Here is a 19,349-nt window from a genome sequence, read left to right as displayed (position 1 = left end):
TTAATAGGAGCTAATACACAATTGTTTAAAAAGAGAAGTTTCTCTTAAAATATGGATTGGGCACAATCCTTATTGGAAATGTGCAAGACCGGTTTTAAAAACCTAGCAGTCTGAACCGTTTAAATGCAAATTTGTCCTATTTATCTGGTCACAATTCAGTGAGTAGAATCTAATATCTTGCCCGATTAAAGGATATACAGGCTTATATATCAAAAGGCAATTACAATTAAATAATGTCTGGATGATACTTAATACACCTGTCATGTTATTTCAGTGAGATGTGACACAGAATGATATTTACATTGCCAGGAGGGTTTTTTTTTGTTTATATAAATGAAATTTACAGTTTGATAAGGTGTGCCGGCATTACATCAAGAATGATATGAGGCCATTTAAAGTCTTGTGAATTACCGATATAAATTCATTTTGTTTTGTTTCATGCACCATTGCTTCCTGCAGGGCTGCCACAAGAGCAGCGCAGCTTAGAAAGAAAGAAAAAAAAAAAGAACGAGTGAATGAAATGGTCTCATTTATTCAAGATTGCTTGGAAATTTTATCTGAATTGTCTCATGATTATGCATGCGTTAAAGGAATGGTCAAAATATGACATCGTGGGTAAATAAAAATGGAATTTGGAAAATGGGTAATTTGGAGAATTGGGAGACTGAAGTATTCATGGACATTATGAAGCAAATATGTTGTTTTTGGGTAAATCTAGCGATTTCCTTTAATTTTTCATTGTTTTCAAGAAAGTAAGATAATAGTGTCTGCTTCTAAAGCTTTGAAATCAACAAAACAGGTGTAAATTAATGCCACAGGGCGTTAGAAGTGCCTCAGAAGCAGTCAGTTAAATTACTAGCGAATCTCATCAAGAATCCATACTTTCACATACAATATCAATGTTTATAATGTAGCACTCCTGTTAAGACATGCTGTCACTGAGTCGCTATGCAAGAGGAGATTGTTTTGCCAAGAAAAATCATGGAGGAATATTTGCTGGAGATCAAACAGTAGGACTGAAAGAAAATTCACCGATTGAGTACATGAATGGTAGCTAAGGCTATGAAAGCTAACATTTTGAAATTGCCTAATCAGCTGCCTTGTTCTGCCCACTTAAACTGTTAAGCCAACATTAAACAGAAAAGACTATCAAAACCTCATTGTGTAGTGTGGCATCTTTCTTTAATCATTCCTCCCAATCTTTTATCTTTTAACACCTTTGGTGATTTTATGCTACATACCTATAAGATGTTCAGAGTCCTTTTTTAGAGATCAGGCCTATATAAAGTAGGAAATCTTAGCGATAAACAGTTGCAGGTAACGATGCCAGAACTAAGCACTGAACAGGTTGGCTTGGGTTCAAAGGACAATTCTGAGTGAATGGCTAAAACTTCTACTAATTTATTTCAGAAGAGAATTTTCATATATACCCTCATATATTTAAGACGTTTTGTACTATTTCTCAGGAATCCATATCTTCTCAAAGTGCTTTTTTTATTTTCACTTGAAGGCAGTGTCGACTTAAAACAATACTGCAGGGAATGTACCGTTCCATAAAGCACATAAGGATAGCAGGATCCAGGAGACGCAAGGCATAGAAATTGTCAAAAATGATTAGATGGTACAACACATACTGCTCTTGAGTCATAAGTTCCATTTATGGTGACTTCTACTTCCAATAGATAAGATATCAAAAAAGGCAATAAAAATGAAGTTACATGAATCAAGTTCCAGAAATGAGCGGAGTTCCACCAGTGATCGTCTGTGCGCTGGTAGAGGTAGACTGATGGGGATGTTATGAAGAGGGTAGCAGTCACTACAACAAATGCGCCTCCGTGCGGAGCCAGTGAAGTCCTTGTCGAACGTAACGGACCAAACTGGTCATACTGCTGTGTTGTGTTAAAGGTCCCATGACTGAGTCCAGGTCTACAAAGAACTCTGTAACACAGGAAATGGAGTCATTGTTTCAGGTAACTGTGCAGAAATACATTAATTAAACGCTCAGTGGTTATGAAACAACTAGTGAGTTCTCAGAAGCTCAGGAGCCTGCAGACCTAGCATACATGAGTGATTCTTGATAAGATATCTCGGGCCAATGGGGGCTGTGGGAAGCGGCGTGGGCCGAGGGATGTGCTGGCCGCTCTTCCCACAGACCCCATTGGCCTGGAGTGGCGAACCACGGCCAGTGGGAGCCGCGATCGGCCGAACCTGCAGACGTGGCAGGTAAACAAACTGGTCCGGCCAGCCAGGGGCTTTCCCTGAACAAGCGGCGGCCCGACTTTGAGAACCACTGAACTACAGCATGTGTGACCCCCTTATGCTTAACAATCTAATTCTCAATTGCCCACTTCATTTGAAATGATTTCCCACAACATGTGTTAACTCCTTATGCTTAACAATGTGTCCCAGCTTGTATTTCGCTCTTCCCCAGACTTGAAGAGCTCTGTGAAGTTTGAAAGTTGTCCCTTCCACCAACAGAAGTTGGTGCAATAAAATATATTACCTTATCTACCATGTCTGTCTCATATCCTGAGACCACCATGGCTACAACAACACTGCAAACAATCTGATCACCTGGTGAGATATGACTGTATCACAGAACAAAGCAGTATGGCTGGAGGTAAAAGGTAAAAAAAGCTTAGGGATATCACCAGGTATGCAAAGAAATGGCAACTAGCAGGTACTTTAATCTTCCTTCCTGTGTTTTTTCCCACCAAGTGATCTTCACGATTGTACGTTCAAATAAATAATGATTTCTTTAAATGTCAAAACTTTTTTTAAAGTCTAATTTCAGATTCCCATCGGAAAACACTTATCTAGCATGCTACAAGCCAAAGCAACTAATTAAACCTATATTAAAGAACATTAGACTGAAACTTACTGGATCAAACAGACCTAAATTGCTATAGATGTGATAGGTTTCTCCTTGAGGGAAAAATGATGCAATGTGTATTAAAACAGCCCTGATTCCATAATACTCAAATAAGGGTACATCTACAATGAAAAGGGGAAGATGTAGTCCATTTAGGGAGCCTGTCCCACAGAGGAGAATGGAAATATGAGACACCTGAACTACAACTCCCATGAAGCATAGCTGGGGCACTTCCAGCTGGAAATATTTCAAATTTTGACTGTTCACCAAAAATTTGACATTTTCTGCAGGGGAAACAAAACCAACCAACCAACCAACCAACCATGTTTTGATCAGCTCTAACAATGACTTTTGTACAAAGCTTTGAGATCTACAAATGAAAACCACTAATAACTATTATTATTGAAGCTAGTTTTCATGAAACTTATTTCTCATGTTGAAATATTTTAATTATTTGCCCATCAAAGACATTTAATATAATAATAATAATAATAGGAGATATACCAATCTCCTAGAACTGGAAGGGACCTTGAAAGGTCATTAAGTCCAGCCCCCTGCCCTCACTAGCAGGACCAATTTTTGCCCCAGATCCCTAAGTGGACCCCTCAAGGATTGAACTCACAACCCTAGCAGGCCAATGCTCAAACCACTGAGCTACCCCCCCCCCCAATATATTGTCATGCAATATACTGAAAACCTGTAGATTTCAATGAAGTGGCTATAGTAGAAAAACTTATATTAGCATTTATCTTTTAGTTCTACCCAAATTTCAAATGATAGTATAACGGTGTTCAAATATGCATTTTTAAGCTAATATTTAACTAGAAAATGTGTCTCTCTGCCCAAAATGCAAAAGAGGACACAATATGAAGCGCTGTAAACTTCATTTTTCCCTTCAATGGCTTCTAATGCCAAAATGAAATTAAACAGCAACACAAGCTTTGTGTCCACGGCAGACTATGAAAAAAGGAAAGAAAAGGAAAGAAATTTAAGACTAGGGGCTCAATCCTCTAAATCTTGCTCATGTGAGAAACCTTTACTGATGCAACTAGTCCCACTAAAGTCAATGGGTCTACTCATGTGAATAGGGATTACTCTCATAAGGCATTTGTAGGACCAGGCTCATTTGAACATAAATCAAAATGAGAACAAAGAAGAAAGTGGGGCATAAAGATGCAGAAGGAGATTCAGCAGCTTCTTCCCCATCCAGCTCCGGGACTGATAACAACATTTGCTGGGTACATTTTCTGTCTGCTGGCTGAATGCCCGAGCTATTTTGATTCAATATCCAGCAGAACATTTAACAACTCCACAACACACAGAGCTAATTACACGATTATTGTCATCTCATTCTCCTATCTGAACACCCTTCTGCATTGCCACTGATAAAATTCTGCAGCACATTTGAAAAGGAATTACTTCAGCATGTTTTGAAAATGGATGCAGCTACAGAAAAAAATCCCAAATGATTGCACTGCTAGCAAATTTACTACTGTATATTAACACCGGAAATGGTGGGGAGGCCTTGACATGGACGTTAGTATTGTCCCTGGTTCTAGTTATCATGCCAAGGTAGAACACTACAAGACCCGACCCTGCTCCCACTAACGTCAGTGGAAATTTGCCATTGACTTTAATGGGAGCAACATCGAGCTGCAGGCGCCTATATAAGATTTTATTCTGATCTAATGAGATGAGCAAATCACGAGCAGAACATTGGACAGTTAGGCCCTGTTCCTGCACTATTGAAGTCCATGGGAACTTTGCCAGTTATTTCAACCTGAATGATGGTCTATGGCAGGGATGGTCTTTGGCCCGCGGCCCGCCAGGGTAAGCCCCCTGGTGGGCCGCCAGGGTAAGCCCCCTGGTGGGCCGGGCCAGTTTGTTTACCTGCCGCATCTGCTGGTTTGGCCAATTGCAGCTCCCACTGGCCGTGGTTCACCGCTCCAGGCCAATGGGGGCTGTGGGAAGCGGCACGGGCTGAGGGATGTCCTGGCCGTCTATGGTTTGTCCCTAGTGAGCCAAATTTAGCCTTTAGTTACACCCACCTCCTACTTCACTGAAGTCATTGTAAACCAGCCATGAACTGCTTGCCAGCACTGCTCTGTGTCAACCATGGTAAAGACTTATGCTTGATCTGAATCAATTAACTGAATCACAGACTGATCTTAGGAAAGTCAAGGACATGGTTTCCAGCGAACGTGTCATAATCAGGCTCACAGTTGGACAAACAGAACGTCTAATGTTCACTTATTATCCTAGCTTACATTTGAGTAATCTTTATTGGATGACGACCGCAATATGAAAAGAGCCTCAGTACTCTGTGATAGGCTGAAATGGGGAACATATTCACCGACTCAGAAGCAGGCATCACTTTGTTCAGTTATTTGCCAGGTGCTCTTATAACCCACTGTTCAGTGTGTGTTACACAGCCCCCTGTTGTGCTTGATACACAGATGATATGAGTTGGCTACTATCCCCAGCAAGGGGATCTGGTCCGTTTGCTCAAACTGTAGAGGCTTATACTCTGAGCTCCGGAGGCCCAATGATCCCCAATGATAACTAAAATAATAACTGCATTTCAGCTACCAAAATAGCAAAAGGAAGAAACTGAACAAGCCACCTTTGTTCTCCTTAGTCAGTTTGTCAGCCATGTCCCAGTGCTCATAGCTCCGCAAGACGTTGTTGGTGATATTTACATGGCTGGCAGCCATATGGTGGATGCGCTGGGGGATGGTGATGGTTCCTGCTGATGAGGACCCAGCAGTGCCTGTACTGCTCCCTACAGAACTGACTGGAGATGGACTGAGAGACATGGGGGATGGAGTCTCTGTGCTCCTGGAAAAAAGAAAGGAGAATTATTCTCACGCCCACATCACTTCATTTTAGTGTGACCAGATAGCAAGTGTGAAAAATCGGGATGGGGTGGGAGGTATTAGGCATCTATATAAGACAAAGCTCCAAACATCAGGACTGTCCCTATAAAATCGGGACATCTGGTCACCCTGCTTCATGTCTCTCCCCAGCAGACTTGGAACCTTAATATCAAATCTAGACCCAGTCCAGAGGAGATGGTCAGTGATGATTTCCTGCTTTACAAGAGGAGAGATTTATAAACTGGGACTGACTGAAATTAAAAAAGGGCTTTAATTCCCCCCACAAATGCACCTGTTATTTAAAAAAAAAAAACCTCTGACAAATCTAGCAATCTTTCAGAGAAAGAAGTATCTCATAACTGTAATGATTTTTCTACCTGCTGCCAGAAGCTGCTATTGGCAGTTAGAAAACACTCAATGTGTAATATTGGCTTATTATTATCAAAGAATTTTGTGGAAACCGCAATGACAGTTTGCTACAAATACAGTCACCACAATAAGCAAAGTGCAATTCTTAAAAGCACCCTGCAGAGCAGTATTAGGCGCTTAGGGTACTGTACAATTATGAATATCTCTATAGGGTTCTTTAAGGCTTGCTATGAAGATTTGTTTCTAATTGCCAGCCGTTCATCTGCACACTGTTTTATAAAGAGCAGTGTTTTAAGTTACCTACTTAGTGCAGCGCTAATGTTCTCATATAGATTTTCTTTTAATTCTAACACCAGCAATTAGGAATCACCTGCTGGCTGCAGACAGCATGGAGGTCATCCACTGCAATCTCACGTGTTTAGGACTTTACAGCACTGAATGCTCACGCACAGCTATTCTCCTTGAAAATTGGTCTTTCTGAACAAGATTAAGGGTTCCAAAATTTATTCCCCCCCCCCATTTGGAACCAAACAAATGCATTGGATTGCCATAAAAACACTTTAACTACAGGCTGAATTGCTTCTGGGCCCCTCGGCATGGAAGAAAGAGGTCAAATGTTGCCGAGGGGGATTACATGCCCCTTTCCCTGTCAGGCAGCTATCACTGCTCCAGCTGTGAAGCAGCTGAAAGACCGCACTGCTTCTGTTCCACATGGGGTGACCAGACGTCCTGAGAAAAACTGGACTGTCCCAATTTTGAGGCGGTTTGTCCCGCGTCCCGACCAGAGTACAGTTGGGACGCCATTTGTCCCAATATTTTGTTTCCTGGTCTTCGGCAGAAATTCGGCGGAGAGTCCTTCAATCGCGGACGGTCTTCAGCAGTATTTCGGCGGCGCATGCTTCTGTCTTTGACGGCAAGGTTTATTACTCCCCGCCGAAATACCGCCGAAGACTGTCCGCAACTGAAGTCTCCGCCAAATTGCCGCCAAACTCCCGGACGGATGAGTGAAAAAAACAAACAAAACACCCCCCTGCAGTGGTCCCGATATTTTCCCCTTAACATCTGGTCACCCTAGTTCCACCTGAGCCATCACCCACAATATTCTATGGAAAGCCTCCTATTGACTTTTATAGGTGCTGGATCAGGCCTACTTATGCATGGGGGCAAGAATATGTGAAGAACACCCCACATCTCGCACATACTGGCTGCTGCCAGGTAGCTCCTGGACTAGGGGAACAATGTGCCCCGACAGAAGAGTTGAGTACTGGTGTGACCTATACTGCACTTACACCTTTCCTAACCCAAAGGGAAGAAAACATCCTCCTACTGGAGTATCATCGGTAACGGCTCCCCTGGCTGAGCTCCATAGCACTTCCATAGCAAGAGACCCACATGGCATCAGCAGTTAGCAGCTATTTGCACAGCCAAAGGGTTATATTGAAGGGTATCCTGCAGCATGAATGTTTTATTTCTGAGTCTCCAAACATACTCCGAAGAGCATCTTTAATGTACAGAAGAGCTGAACTACACTTGATTAAGTCTGGGAGCAGTTAGCAATCATACAGTATCCAAAGGGACAGAGAGTATTTCGCTAAAGCCACTTAAAACAAGCTGACGCACTTCAGCCAAATAAAGTGCCTTCTTCATTGGATCTAGCCTGTTGGGCAGGGGAAGGTGCAGTGCCATTATTACTGTGGCGAGTCTATTAGATCTCTCTATCCTCATGCTTATTGCAGCTGAGGTGAGGAAAATTTCTGTAATGAAACGAGGGAAAATTTGTTTCCTTGCCAGCCTGGAACTCGGGCCAACATTGCAGAGGTTCACAACCCTTTCAGCAAAAGTGGCCTGAACTTCCAGGGAGCAAAGCTGAGGTTTTCATGGCTTTGAATCCTGAAATGTGCTTAACTGACTGATCAGATCAAAGCTCAGGTGGGTTCCAAACTCATCCAAACTGAAAGTAAAAGAAAAGCGTGCAAAGCCTCCTTTGGACCAAAACTGTGAGCTGTCCCGCTTAGGTATTATATGGATTTGAGTATAAACTGGTCACAGATAAATTTAAGTTGGAAATTAGAAGGAGGATTCTAACCATCAGAGGAGTAAGGTTCTGGAACAGCCTTCAAATAGCCCAGCTATGGGTAGGCTGCAGTATTGTGTCTGCATTTCTTTAGTATGTGAGATCGTGTATATTATTTTAACAGTTCCTCACATTTAGTTCTTATTGTGTGATAAAAGCGCCTATCTTTGAATAAAAGAAGGAAGCCGGCATTGCACAGCAGATGCACTTTTACTCACTCACTCATAGCTGCAAGACAGTCAGATCAGTTTAGGTGTCAAATGGAAGTGATAGCTAGCCAAATGCTGGGTGGCAGCTGATTATGTTCAGAGGCTGGGCAAGAATCTTCTCCTTCACCACAGAATCATAGATTTTTAAAGCCAGAAGAGACCATCATGATCATCTAATCTGACCTCCTAAATAATAGCAGCCAGAGAATTTCATCAAGTGACTCCGGCATCAAACCTGTAACATCTAGCACTGCACAATTTGCACATCTGGAAAGAGACCAGATGTAATGACCAGATGTGGTGTGGCACTCGTATGTTTCCTTACATGTCCCCCCAGAGAAGTCTAATGGAAGTAGTGGGCTAAATTACTGCAAATATGTTTGCACTCAGTGAGTTACCAGGGTGGAAGCTGGTGCAAAATTTGTCCCATACACCGCATATTGGGGGGTGGAGTCTTTTCTGGAATAAGCGTGTTAATAATGTCTTTGTGCCTTGTCTCTCCATACAACTATTATTATTTATTTTAGTCGCACTTACTAGGTGCTAGGTGCTTTGCAAGCATTTAAGGATGATCTCTGCTCTGAGAGGCTCACAATCTGAAGAGCTGTAAGATAGACTGAACTGGTTTCATTTCAGATACCTGTGAAGCTCTGGAAGTTCCCTTACGTCTGCTCACTCAGGGTCTGTTTACTCAGTGCCCTCTTGGTTGGCCTTTGCCAGGGTACGGCCACACATCAGAGCTGCCTCTGTAGCACACTAGTTTGCCATTTAGGGGGTGTTATACTTGTCTCCAGGTACCAGCTAGCATTTGGTCCATGAAATGTGGACAAGTGCAACCTACTAATTTTGTCTGGACTTGCATGCATAGCCCTGAACAGGGAACAAGAGGAATCTGCGTCATAGAGTACAATATATATCGTGTCCTAAAGTAAGGTAGCAATGGTTCCATACCTTCATTGACCATCAGAACATAATTACGTTACTGTGATTTTATACTGGAGGTGAGGGTGTTTTAGCATTAATCTAAAGATTCAGATAATTGGCTGACTAAGTGCCTTCACATTTTCACCACTATTACGCCTTCACTTTTATTAAACAGCACTTACCATATATCAATGAAATATTCATTGGTGTTTCATTACTGAACGAATCATTGAAAAAAATTACTGCAATGGAGGTTAACTTTACTTTGGCTTCTTGAAATGACATGGTACTTGCTATCTAATTAACACATATTTTTATGGCCCTCATTTGACTTAAGGATCAAATTGTCAAAGAATTTGGTACCAGCCCATATGAACTTTTCAGACCTGCTGTGTGACTGGAACATGACAGCAAATTGTGTAAAGTTTTAGTATGATGTAAGAGCTGAATTTTACCTTTGAATGATTAACACAACAATCCCTCTCCTCCCCTCCACCCCCACCATTAACCGTGTATTTCCATGATGAAGTATTGAGCGGCAATACTCACTTTCCATTGCCTCCCCAAGGAGAGGGGGCCTGGGAGGCTTTTGAAGAGTTCTGCAAGAAACAAAACCAAAAGGTAAATACAGGAGATAATTCTCTGTTGGTTCAGGAGGAGATGCCAGTAAGATTTAAAGCAGATTAATATTGATTACAAGGCCTGGCACTTCCTGTTTTAGCTGTAAGAGCTCTGGTGCATACAGAATATCAGCCCAACATGACAGGTGCATAATAAAATAGCTGGTTGGATAATTAGTAGGCTCCAATCAGGAGCGTGAAAGTCACTTGATAAAAGACTCGATATACCAAAACTCCAGTAAAATCAGATGCAGTTCGTAAAGAAGTGGTTTAATTATCCTTATCTAAAATTTATTCTGCAAAGTAAGCTTTTCAAAGGCTTTCCACCTTCAGGGGGATCTACACACTTTTCATCAGACAAAGGAAGCTTGGGGTTTGATGTTTGGAATTAGGGGATCTTATATATTGTAGGCGAATGTGATGCAATACATGTACAACATGAGGGGAGGAAGAGTCTGATTGTAGGGATATGAATGAATCCCCTTGCTTTTATAGTGTGTATAACACACACCTTCCCTACCCATTCTCTCTTTTGTGTTGGCACAGTACCTAGCATATTGTGGGTGCTACCACAAGCAAACAAAGGGTAAAGCCCAGACTTGGCTAGCTTTACTCAGATTGGATAGTATCTTATTCAGCAAAAATTCCCATTAAGGGTGGTTGAATCAGGGCCTTAGTTATCTAAGGCGAGTAACAAGTTTCCTCTCTATATAGTCTCTCTCTATATAGTGACTGTATATAGTGCTTTTCCTGCAAAGATTTCAAAAGGCATTCTGAAAATTCAGTTAAGATTTACAACACCTTTGTGAAGTGTTTGAATTATTATTATTATTATACCCACTTGATTACTTTCATACTCATTTTGCATGTGAGGTCCAAGGTCACGTAAATGGTAGCCAGGAATAAGACCTTATTCTCCTCACTCCTCAACCATAGCTTGCAGAAAATATTGACCAAACTATAGAACACTATCCAGCAGAAAACACTGGTTTGTTTGTGTGGTCTTTGCATTTCCTTAAACATGTCAACCCAGAATGGAATGGCTTGGATTAAATGGTGTGTGTACTGTATATCTGTGTGCATGTCCACACATGTAAAGAAGAGGGATCATTGAAATAATATGGAAGATCTTCAAACCATGAAAAAGCAGCTTTGACATTAGCTCTCCTGAACATCAGGAGAGTGTTGTGGGTTAGAGCTGAGTAGAAAACAGGTTTCCCATCCCATAAAAGATTTTGAGATTTTGAAAACTGTTCTTGTCCCAAATCAGGACGAAAAGAAAAAAAAATCTCAAAAAACAATTTGGGTCAATGTTTCGTTTTGTTGATTTTAAAACACGACATTTTGAGTTTGACTTTTTAGTTTTTTAAACATTTTTAAACATAAATTAATTTAAATTTCAATTCAAAAAGTCATTTTGACCTGAAAAACTGAACTTTTTTTGTAAAATATCAACATGAGACATTCTGACAATATTGAAACATTTTTTTCTTTGTTTTTTAAATAGTAAATTTGTCTAAACTGACCCTGTCTTGCAAACAGTTTTGGTTTTGATAAATCTGTATTTTCTGATGAAAAAAAGTTTTGTCGAAAAATTCCCAACCTAGTCCCTGCACTGCAGGCCTAGTAGGGTGACCAGATATCCCAATTTTATAGGGACAGTCACGATATTCGGGACTTTTTCTTATATAGGTGCCTATTACTCCCCCCACCTCATCCCAATTTTTCACACTTGCTGTCTGGTCACCCTAAGATCTAGTGACTCACCTTCCACATTGAAAAGTGTGCAAAACTTCAGTTTGAACAACAGCTCTGTTTAAAGGCCCAACCCATTTAATAAAAGGCTTTGCATTCCCCCAGCTGCCCTATTGAAAACCTTTGAACCATGGCTTCTTTGTGGCAAAGATAAAAGACAGAGAGCATCATGTAGCAATAGGAAAATAGTATTTTGTTAACATTTTCCTTTCTTAAATGTGAGTCTCCTAGACTTTGAATACAAAGAGAGCCTGAACATACAATTCACACACAGTTCAAGCCTGTTTCTAGTGCACATTTACCCAATTTTACATTAGTGCACAGCACCTTCACGAGATGAAGTCTTTCTTTTGAGTCATTCAATCTGAAGCTCTAGAAAAACACTTCTGAGATTTTTTAACTGCTACTCAAAATATGGGTCTGATTCTTATTTACTCTAAATCCACTTCGCTCTGGCAGAGTCAAGCGGTCTTAAAGTGAGAGTAAATTATATTTACATGCACCTTAAATTCCCTTTACACAACTTGAGCAGGGTAAAGCGGCCTTTTTCTAAAAGAGAATCAGGCCCAAAGCCTTTTCTTAGAAAGAAATGTTTAAAAAAATAATAGTCTACTGTAAAATATAAACGATCAAAATTTTCCTTCAGAGCCAGGCTGTTTTTTCCCCAAGAGCCAGTAGCCTAAATTCAACATGGAATAAGTTTGAAGTAAGTGGGAATACATTCCATGGAAGATTCTAGGCCAGTGAACGTAGGGTCTAAGCCCAATGAAGTCAACAGAAAGGCTCCTGATGACTTCAGAGGGCTTTGGATGAGGTGCTGACCAAGCAACAAAGCCATTAAAGTTGCAGGGAGTTGTCAAGTGAGATTCGAATGAGGCCAGAATCAGTACGTTGGTCAGAGCATGGCTGTAGGTTTTAACACAGAATCATTTCCATTCACTCCTCACAAGCATCCTGCCCACGTCTCCCATTGCAGAGGTTAAAGGTGGGGCTTATGTGGTGCAGTGAGAGTTGCATGAGCCCTCAGTGCTGGGATGAAAGTCATTCTGTATCAGCATAAATTAAACAGACTAAAGATTACCTTAAAATATTCCATCAGAGATCTGGAGTACTTCATAGCATGGTCTTTCTTTAGTTTAAACATTCTCAAGTAGAGGAGTGATAAGCATCGGTAGCTGCGGTATTTAGGAAAGGATTGTATTAATTCCATTGCTTAATGAAACCTATAAACTATAAAACAAATGCTGATCTATATTTTGCAGTCTCTCTTCCAAGGTTAGATTGAGAAACATAAGCAAATGGAGAAAAAAATGCACGAAAGCATTAAAATCCTATCTTGAGAACAGTATAAATTAGACAAATAAATGTTTAGTCAGCTGCTGAAGAAATCTATTCGTTATCCTTTAATAGTTTAATGGAAAACAAGAATAATGATCTCATGTAAGCTGCTTAAGTAATTCGGTACTTTTAAAGTCCTCCAGGATTTTAGCTGTTTCTACATTGTTGCAATGGGACTCACCATAAAACTGCTAGTTTCTTGTCTCCTTCCGTGGCAGATGAGCCTGTGAAATTCTTGAGTCTCATTGCATACCTTGTAAGAAAGGGGAGGAGAAGAGGAAATTGGGCATTAAGATGCTTCGAGGAAAATTGGTGACACTCCGAGAAATAACTAGATCCGCTTCTAAAACTACAATAAATAATCACCACAATGTTTCACAGTAATGGGATGAGTGTAACATTCAACAGAAAGCAACACTTAAAGTTTGGAGGACTAAAGCAAATCATCAGCCCATTTTCTGGGCCAATGAGGTGAATTATTTCGGAGTGCGTTAATGCTGCCAAGATAACATTGCAGCCAGCACTCTGGGGTGACAAGCACGGTGTTAGTTTGCAATGAGTGCTGGCCAAAAATGTAAGGTCTCAGTCCTGTTTGCACTGAAGAGGAAAATAATCTACAGCTAGGTTTTACATTTAATAGCGTGGGGTTTGAATAACACCTTCCAAATCCCACTCATAAATGCTTCTGCAACGTCTTTAAAATATTTATATATGAAGTGGTATTAAATAAAGGCAAGGTCATGTTCATAGCTTTTTAAGTTCCCAGCCCCATTAATTTATGATGCTTGTATATTTTGTCTTTCCTTTCTATTTAATTGCTGCTGTCCAACATTTGGGTGATAAAAGGTTGAGCATTCCCCCCTCCCTTTTTTTTAAAGTTGCTTTAACGGAGCACACTCCATTCCATGCATTTAGTCTCTTGAAAATCAATTCATCACATAAAATCATTGTTCTGAGCCTTAATGCAATTTCACAGGTACTTGTGTTAGAATAAGTAATAGAGTTCAGTGTTGCGTAAGAAAGTTTTAAGGTATCCAGGCAGTCTTGATGAGTTCTCATTTACAAGGAGGTAATGGAGTGGCAGGCTGCACTGCTCTCCTGCTGCCACCCCTGTCATCACGTCCCCGCATGCTCTTCTAGCAAGGCACCCTTTAGCTCCTTAGCATTCTGTCTTTCATGCTCTTTGTTATTGCTCCAGTCACATTGAATGAATGTGGTCAAATACAGAGATGTGTTCCTCTTCAGGATTTGCAGCATTAAGCTAGGGATTTTAGTGTTACAATTAGTCTATGCACCTCTGAGAGTCAGATCTCTGACATTCTGAGTCACCGTGATGCTCCACTTGTTTTCGCAAATAAATGACTGCTGCAGATACCCACATCTCAGAGCAGTTAAAATGACTGGAATAGATAGAACAAGGGTCTGCCTGTAGACAGCATCGTGATGGGGAAAAGTAATATAAATCTCTTTTACACAGTATCCAACAGTATCCAACAAATCGATGTTGAAGTTACATTAAGGGCCACTTTTAAAAAAAAGGCACACATTACTTAATTTGCACTGTTCCCACTGTGGCATATGCAAAGCATGTATTTGCATGTGCAAGTGACCATGCTTACAGTTATGGTAACTGCGTGTGCAAATTAGGCTCAACTCCTGTATGCACAATTTTGCACATGCATTTTTGAAAATCAGGCCCTACGCGGCTTACTTAAACCCACATTATATTGTTAAATCATCAGTGCTCACTGCTCCAGAATCCACCAACTCTCTTATTTTGTGAAGAATCATATTGTGTGAATCTCTTAGAGTTCTGGTGAATCACGAGCAGATGAGAAGGGGTTTAGTTTTCTTACTAGTTGAACCATCTGTCATTCATAGCTTCATATATTTGAAGGCCAAAATCGACTATTATATCATCTAATCTGACCTCCCGCCTAGCACAGGCAACAGAAATAGAATTTCATTAAATGGTTCATGATCAACCCCAATCATCACAGGGGTGGTGTTGCTTTAAAAATGTATATAAACACAACATTTACCAGTGGCTCTAAGAGTCTCCTCTTTCATATGGGAGAGATGTCAGGATGGCTCCCAGAAACTGGAAAGGGTGAAGAGCAAAATTCCTAGTCTATGACGTCAACTGTAGACATCAGCATGGAGGTCTAATTTACTTGCACAGAACACAGGTTCTGATCCTGCACTATTAAAGTCAATGGAGGCTTTGCCATTGCCTTCAACATGCACAGGACAAACCCTCAGACACTAGGGTGAAGCGTACTACAGAAAACCCTACGCTAGACAGATAGAACCACTCAGCTTTGCTTCACATGCCTCCAAAACATGCAGGCTACTTATCAACAATTACAATACTTCCGACATAGCACGTTTCGTCGCTAGATCTCTACGTGCTTTACAAAGGAAGTCAGTAAGATTACCATCATTTTACAGATGGGCAACTGAATAGATTTGCCAAGGCCACCCAGCACGCTAGTGGCAGAGCCAGGAATACAATCCAGCTCTCCTGAGTCCCGGTCCAGGGCTCTCTCCACTAGGCCACACCCCTTCCCTGACATACCACTCTCATGTCACTTGAAGAAAAGATAATGCTACTGTTTACTTTCTTACAGCGTTTTGTGCTTATGTATTGCAGCACATAGATTATATTAAGTGACCCACAGTTAAGATGCAGGCACAATGGAATGAAAGGGGAAGACTGGCATAGCCTTAATTCTTAATTTCACTGTTCTTCAGGGTTTAACTCCGATCCTAAATGTTGTGTGAACATCATTTTTGTGGCATAATCTCTTTTATTGTTCTTCTTTTTAACAAGTGTTGTATGTAAATACATGTTTTAAAAAATTTAAAAGGCTTATTATTTACCCGAGAGTAACGGCTTCTTCAGATCTGATACATTTTATTATGTAAATACCTCCTCCTTCAAAATGTAAAACATGCATTTTTGATAGACTCTAATAACTAATCTGACACATTAGAGTCTCTCAGATAAACAAGTCCTATCAAAACAAACACTTGGCCTGATTCTGCTTTTTTTTTTCCACTGGTGACAATTAGGAGTAATCCCACTGAAGTTAACGGTGTTATACCAGTGTAAAAATGATGAGAGTCAGAGGGGAATCAGAGCAAATGGGCAAAATCCTGATTGCTTTAATCACAATTTAATTTAATCCTGAGGATTTCAATGGGATTATCTGTGAGTAAAGTGAGCAAAATTTGGCCCATTAGTTACTTTGTAGAGTAAATTCTATGGAGTCTACCCTTTAGGGCAGCTATAAAAACAGGCGCTGATTTTCAAATACTGACTCAGGCATTTTAATATTAGGCAAAGTCTCTTATGTTCTGTACTGAAAAATTACATTTAAAAAAATTAACTCAGTGAATTTCAGTGGCTTTTTATATTCCTTTAACATTAAAAAAAACCCCAACCAACCACTCTCTGTTTGTCTAGATATACACGTGCAAAAGTTTCTCTCTGGATGTGACCTTATATACCAAGTTACAGCCTGGAACAATTTTTTACAGCCAAGTTATAAACCTCTGCAAAAACAGGGTTTAGAATAGAAATCTTGATCGACTCATTTTAATGTTTTGAATTATAAAACTACACCTTTTAAAAGACAAGTGTCATTGCCAAACGATGAAATTACTATACTTTACTTCCACCCACTACATTTCAATTTTAATTTTATGAATATTGCAAATTATAACACTCACATTATAACCTCTAAAGGGGATAATTTATAAAAGCAGTGTCCATCAATTATAAATTTTCCATGACATTAATAAAATGGCAAGAACTAATTATGATGACTTCTGAGATGAAGATGCCTTGGACAAATCATTAATATGTTGAAATGATATTTTTTAAAACAGAGCAGGTTCTAATTATGACTGAAATGAGATTATGAAAATGATCACAGAAAGGACATTAACCTGATGAGTTCCACAGTCTCTGAGTACATGGTGTATGGAGATTTAGCTTCTAATGGATCTCGCTCCATAGCATTCCCGCACTCAATGAAGGAGAGAGCAGCATCAGCATAATTCACTGCTTTGCCGAACTTCTCCAACTGAAATAGGAAGATGAAACCATCAAGATGATGCTTCAGCTTTTATTTCCAGCTAGATAGAGCACAATGTATACAAAGCAACATTGACATTAAAAATGCATATATTAAAGAATTAAAGCCAGGTCACGTTTTCACCAAGCTGGACAGATAACATAGGGCCAATCCCTCTGCAAGTGTAAAAAAGTGGAGGTCTGTTGACTTCAATGGAGCTACACCGATTTATCCCAGCTGAGGGTGAGACTCAGTACAGTCTTTAAAAAATCCATGTTGCTCCTTTGATATACTAGGGACTAAGTTTGAACGCTAGTATGCAAGAGGTAAGTAACAAATCTATGCCACTTGTCAGGAAAATGTGACATTCCTTTGCGATTGCTGACCCTCCTCCCACTCTAAAATCTCATCACTTATCTTGCAAATCACATCCTGAAATAGTGTTAAAAAAGTAAAAAAATATAGCACCGCTAAATATTTTATTTTACTAGAATTTTATTGCAAAAAGGTTTTTAGCCCTGATAATGGTTGTGATTAAACTGACTTAGACATACTGATTTCTTTTTTTATGTGTAATGAATATTATATATGACACTTTTATAGTAAGTATTTTATAATAGTATTTAACATTTTCAGTTTCTGATAGGTAGATGTAAGACTTTCACTAATATGGCATTTAATGTAAAAGAATCAATAAAACTGAAGTCTTCAAAAATGTCTTTGTATGTCTCTATCAAAATATTTTCAATGTACCTGCACACGTTTTCTATTCACAAAATGGCAGCTGATTATAACAATAGATTAAAGTAGAGCTTTATAATGGCATATTTTACTCTGCTGCTACCATTTAGTAGCTCTCCTCACCAGACACATTCCACGCTCTCTATTTTCATGTAGATTTTTACCCTATTGTTCTAATTGCACAAAATTCAGTCTGGCAACAAAAGCTTGTTTTGTGTGTGCTTATGTGACAGATGCCCTCTTGGCTGACACCATGGGGAATGAACCAGGGATCTCCAGAGTTAACGGAATGAGCTGCTACAGCTTAAGGCTTTGTAGCTGCAGACTGTAACGACTCATATTCTCTGTGGATTGGCACAGAGGGGGACATGTAACACCTTCACCAGTGGGTTACACTTATTCTACAGTACCCTCTGAACAGTCAAAAGGGAATGCAGACCTCATCTCATTCCTCTCTCTTTTCCACCAATCACTTTCCTTGTTTTACCCGAGGCAAAACCTTCTTTTGGGTGTTCTTTGGAAGCTATATATTACAGAAAATTATTGTAGCTTTAAGCTGACTTAGCAAAGGCGCATCCTCTTAATCAATGGCGATAAAGCCATGGGACCAAATTCTGCTCTCACAAACAGCAGTGTAAATCCAGGGTAATTCCAACGAAGTCAATAACATTTCTCTAGTTTATTGATGGTGCAAAGGAGAGCACAATTAGGCCCTTATCTTGGGCATGTTGTGCGCTCTGTGTAGTCATTTGTTCTGATGACAATGTGCCTAATCATAAATGAGTGGATCCCTTGCCCCTCTTCCAGCCAATGACGGGTTTACAGTGGGCCATTTCAGAGTATTTCAAGAGCCCTCACTTTTGCTGGAAGTCCCTTCTCTGTGCAAGCACAGCAGCATCGCTTCCACATCTCCTTAACATTTCCTGACACTTGCAGGAGTCACACGCATTATCTTCCCAGGCACAACACCGCATCTTTCAATGTGGCGTGCTTCATTGTGTCAGCACAAAGTAACCAGAAGCAATTGTTTCCATAGGACAACTAATGCCACGGGACTGTACGGTAAATGAGTTGCTTGGAGAAATACGTGTGCAACCGCATTTGATGAAAAAAAATAAAAAAAAGACCTAAGTAGTGGAAAGAAAAGGCAGATACACAGTTTGTGGGCATTTGTGGCTGCTAACAACTTATACCCCAGCTGCTGGCCTGGCATTCTGATCAGAGCACTGGGGGTGTCAAACGACATGTGACATGAAAGGCCTGCCTGCAGGCCACAACATGATGTGCCATGCCTTTTCATGTTAGTTCTGCTTGAGAACACCCCTAATTCTGCAAGGCCCAGTCAAAGGCAAGAAGATGGAAGACAGGTCAACACTGTCTTGAGTGAATCAGGCTGTGGAGAAAAGCGGATTGACATAGCATGTTGAGACCATCATGAGCTTGAGTCTGTAAATATTTGCTAGCAGAAAGCAGGCAGGTTTATGCCAGA

General features: G+C 40.3%; 1 protein-coding gene across 4 annotated transcripts in view; it reads right to left on the bottom strand.

Moving 5' to 3' along the window:
• Window positions 1-768: 768 nt before the first annotated feature.
• The window catches only part of AFF2 (AF4/FMR2 family member 2), a 492,794-nt gene continuing 474,213 nt past the window's right edge, over window positions 769-19,349 (bottom strand). For 2 of the 4 annotated variants that reach the window (XM_045031552.1, XM_045031553.1), the window contains exons 18-23: window positions 16,992-17,128; window positions 13,219-13,290; window positions 12,781-12,874; window positions 9,874-9,923; window positions 5,496-5,710; window positions 769-1,938 (exon numbers count right to left, since the gene is read on the bottom strand). In XM_045031552.1, coding sequence (XP_044887487.1) covers window positions 1,817-1,938; window positions 5,496-5,710; window positions 9,874-9,923; window positions 12,781-12,874; window positions 13,219-13,290; window positions 16,992-17,128 — 690 coding nt within the window. In that variant the 3' untranslated portion in view covers window positions 769-1,816. The remainder of the gene's footprint in view (window positions 1,939-5,495; window positions 5,711-9,873; window positions 9,924-12,780; window positions 12,875-13,218; window positions 13,291-16,991; window positions 17,129-19,349) is intronic. The other 2 variants (XM_045031554.1, XM_045031555.1) reach the window with 2 other exon arrangements.

The sequence above is a fragment of the Mauremys mutica genome, chromosome 9 (genome assembly GCF_020497125.1).
Source record: "Mauremys mutica isolate MM-2020 ecotype Southern chromosome 9, ASM2049712v1, whole genome shotgun sequence".
NCBI lineage: Eukaryota > Metazoa > Chordata > Testudines > Geoemydidae > Mauremys > Mauremys mutica.
This window is presented reverse-complemented; position numbering and strand designations above follow the sequence as displayed.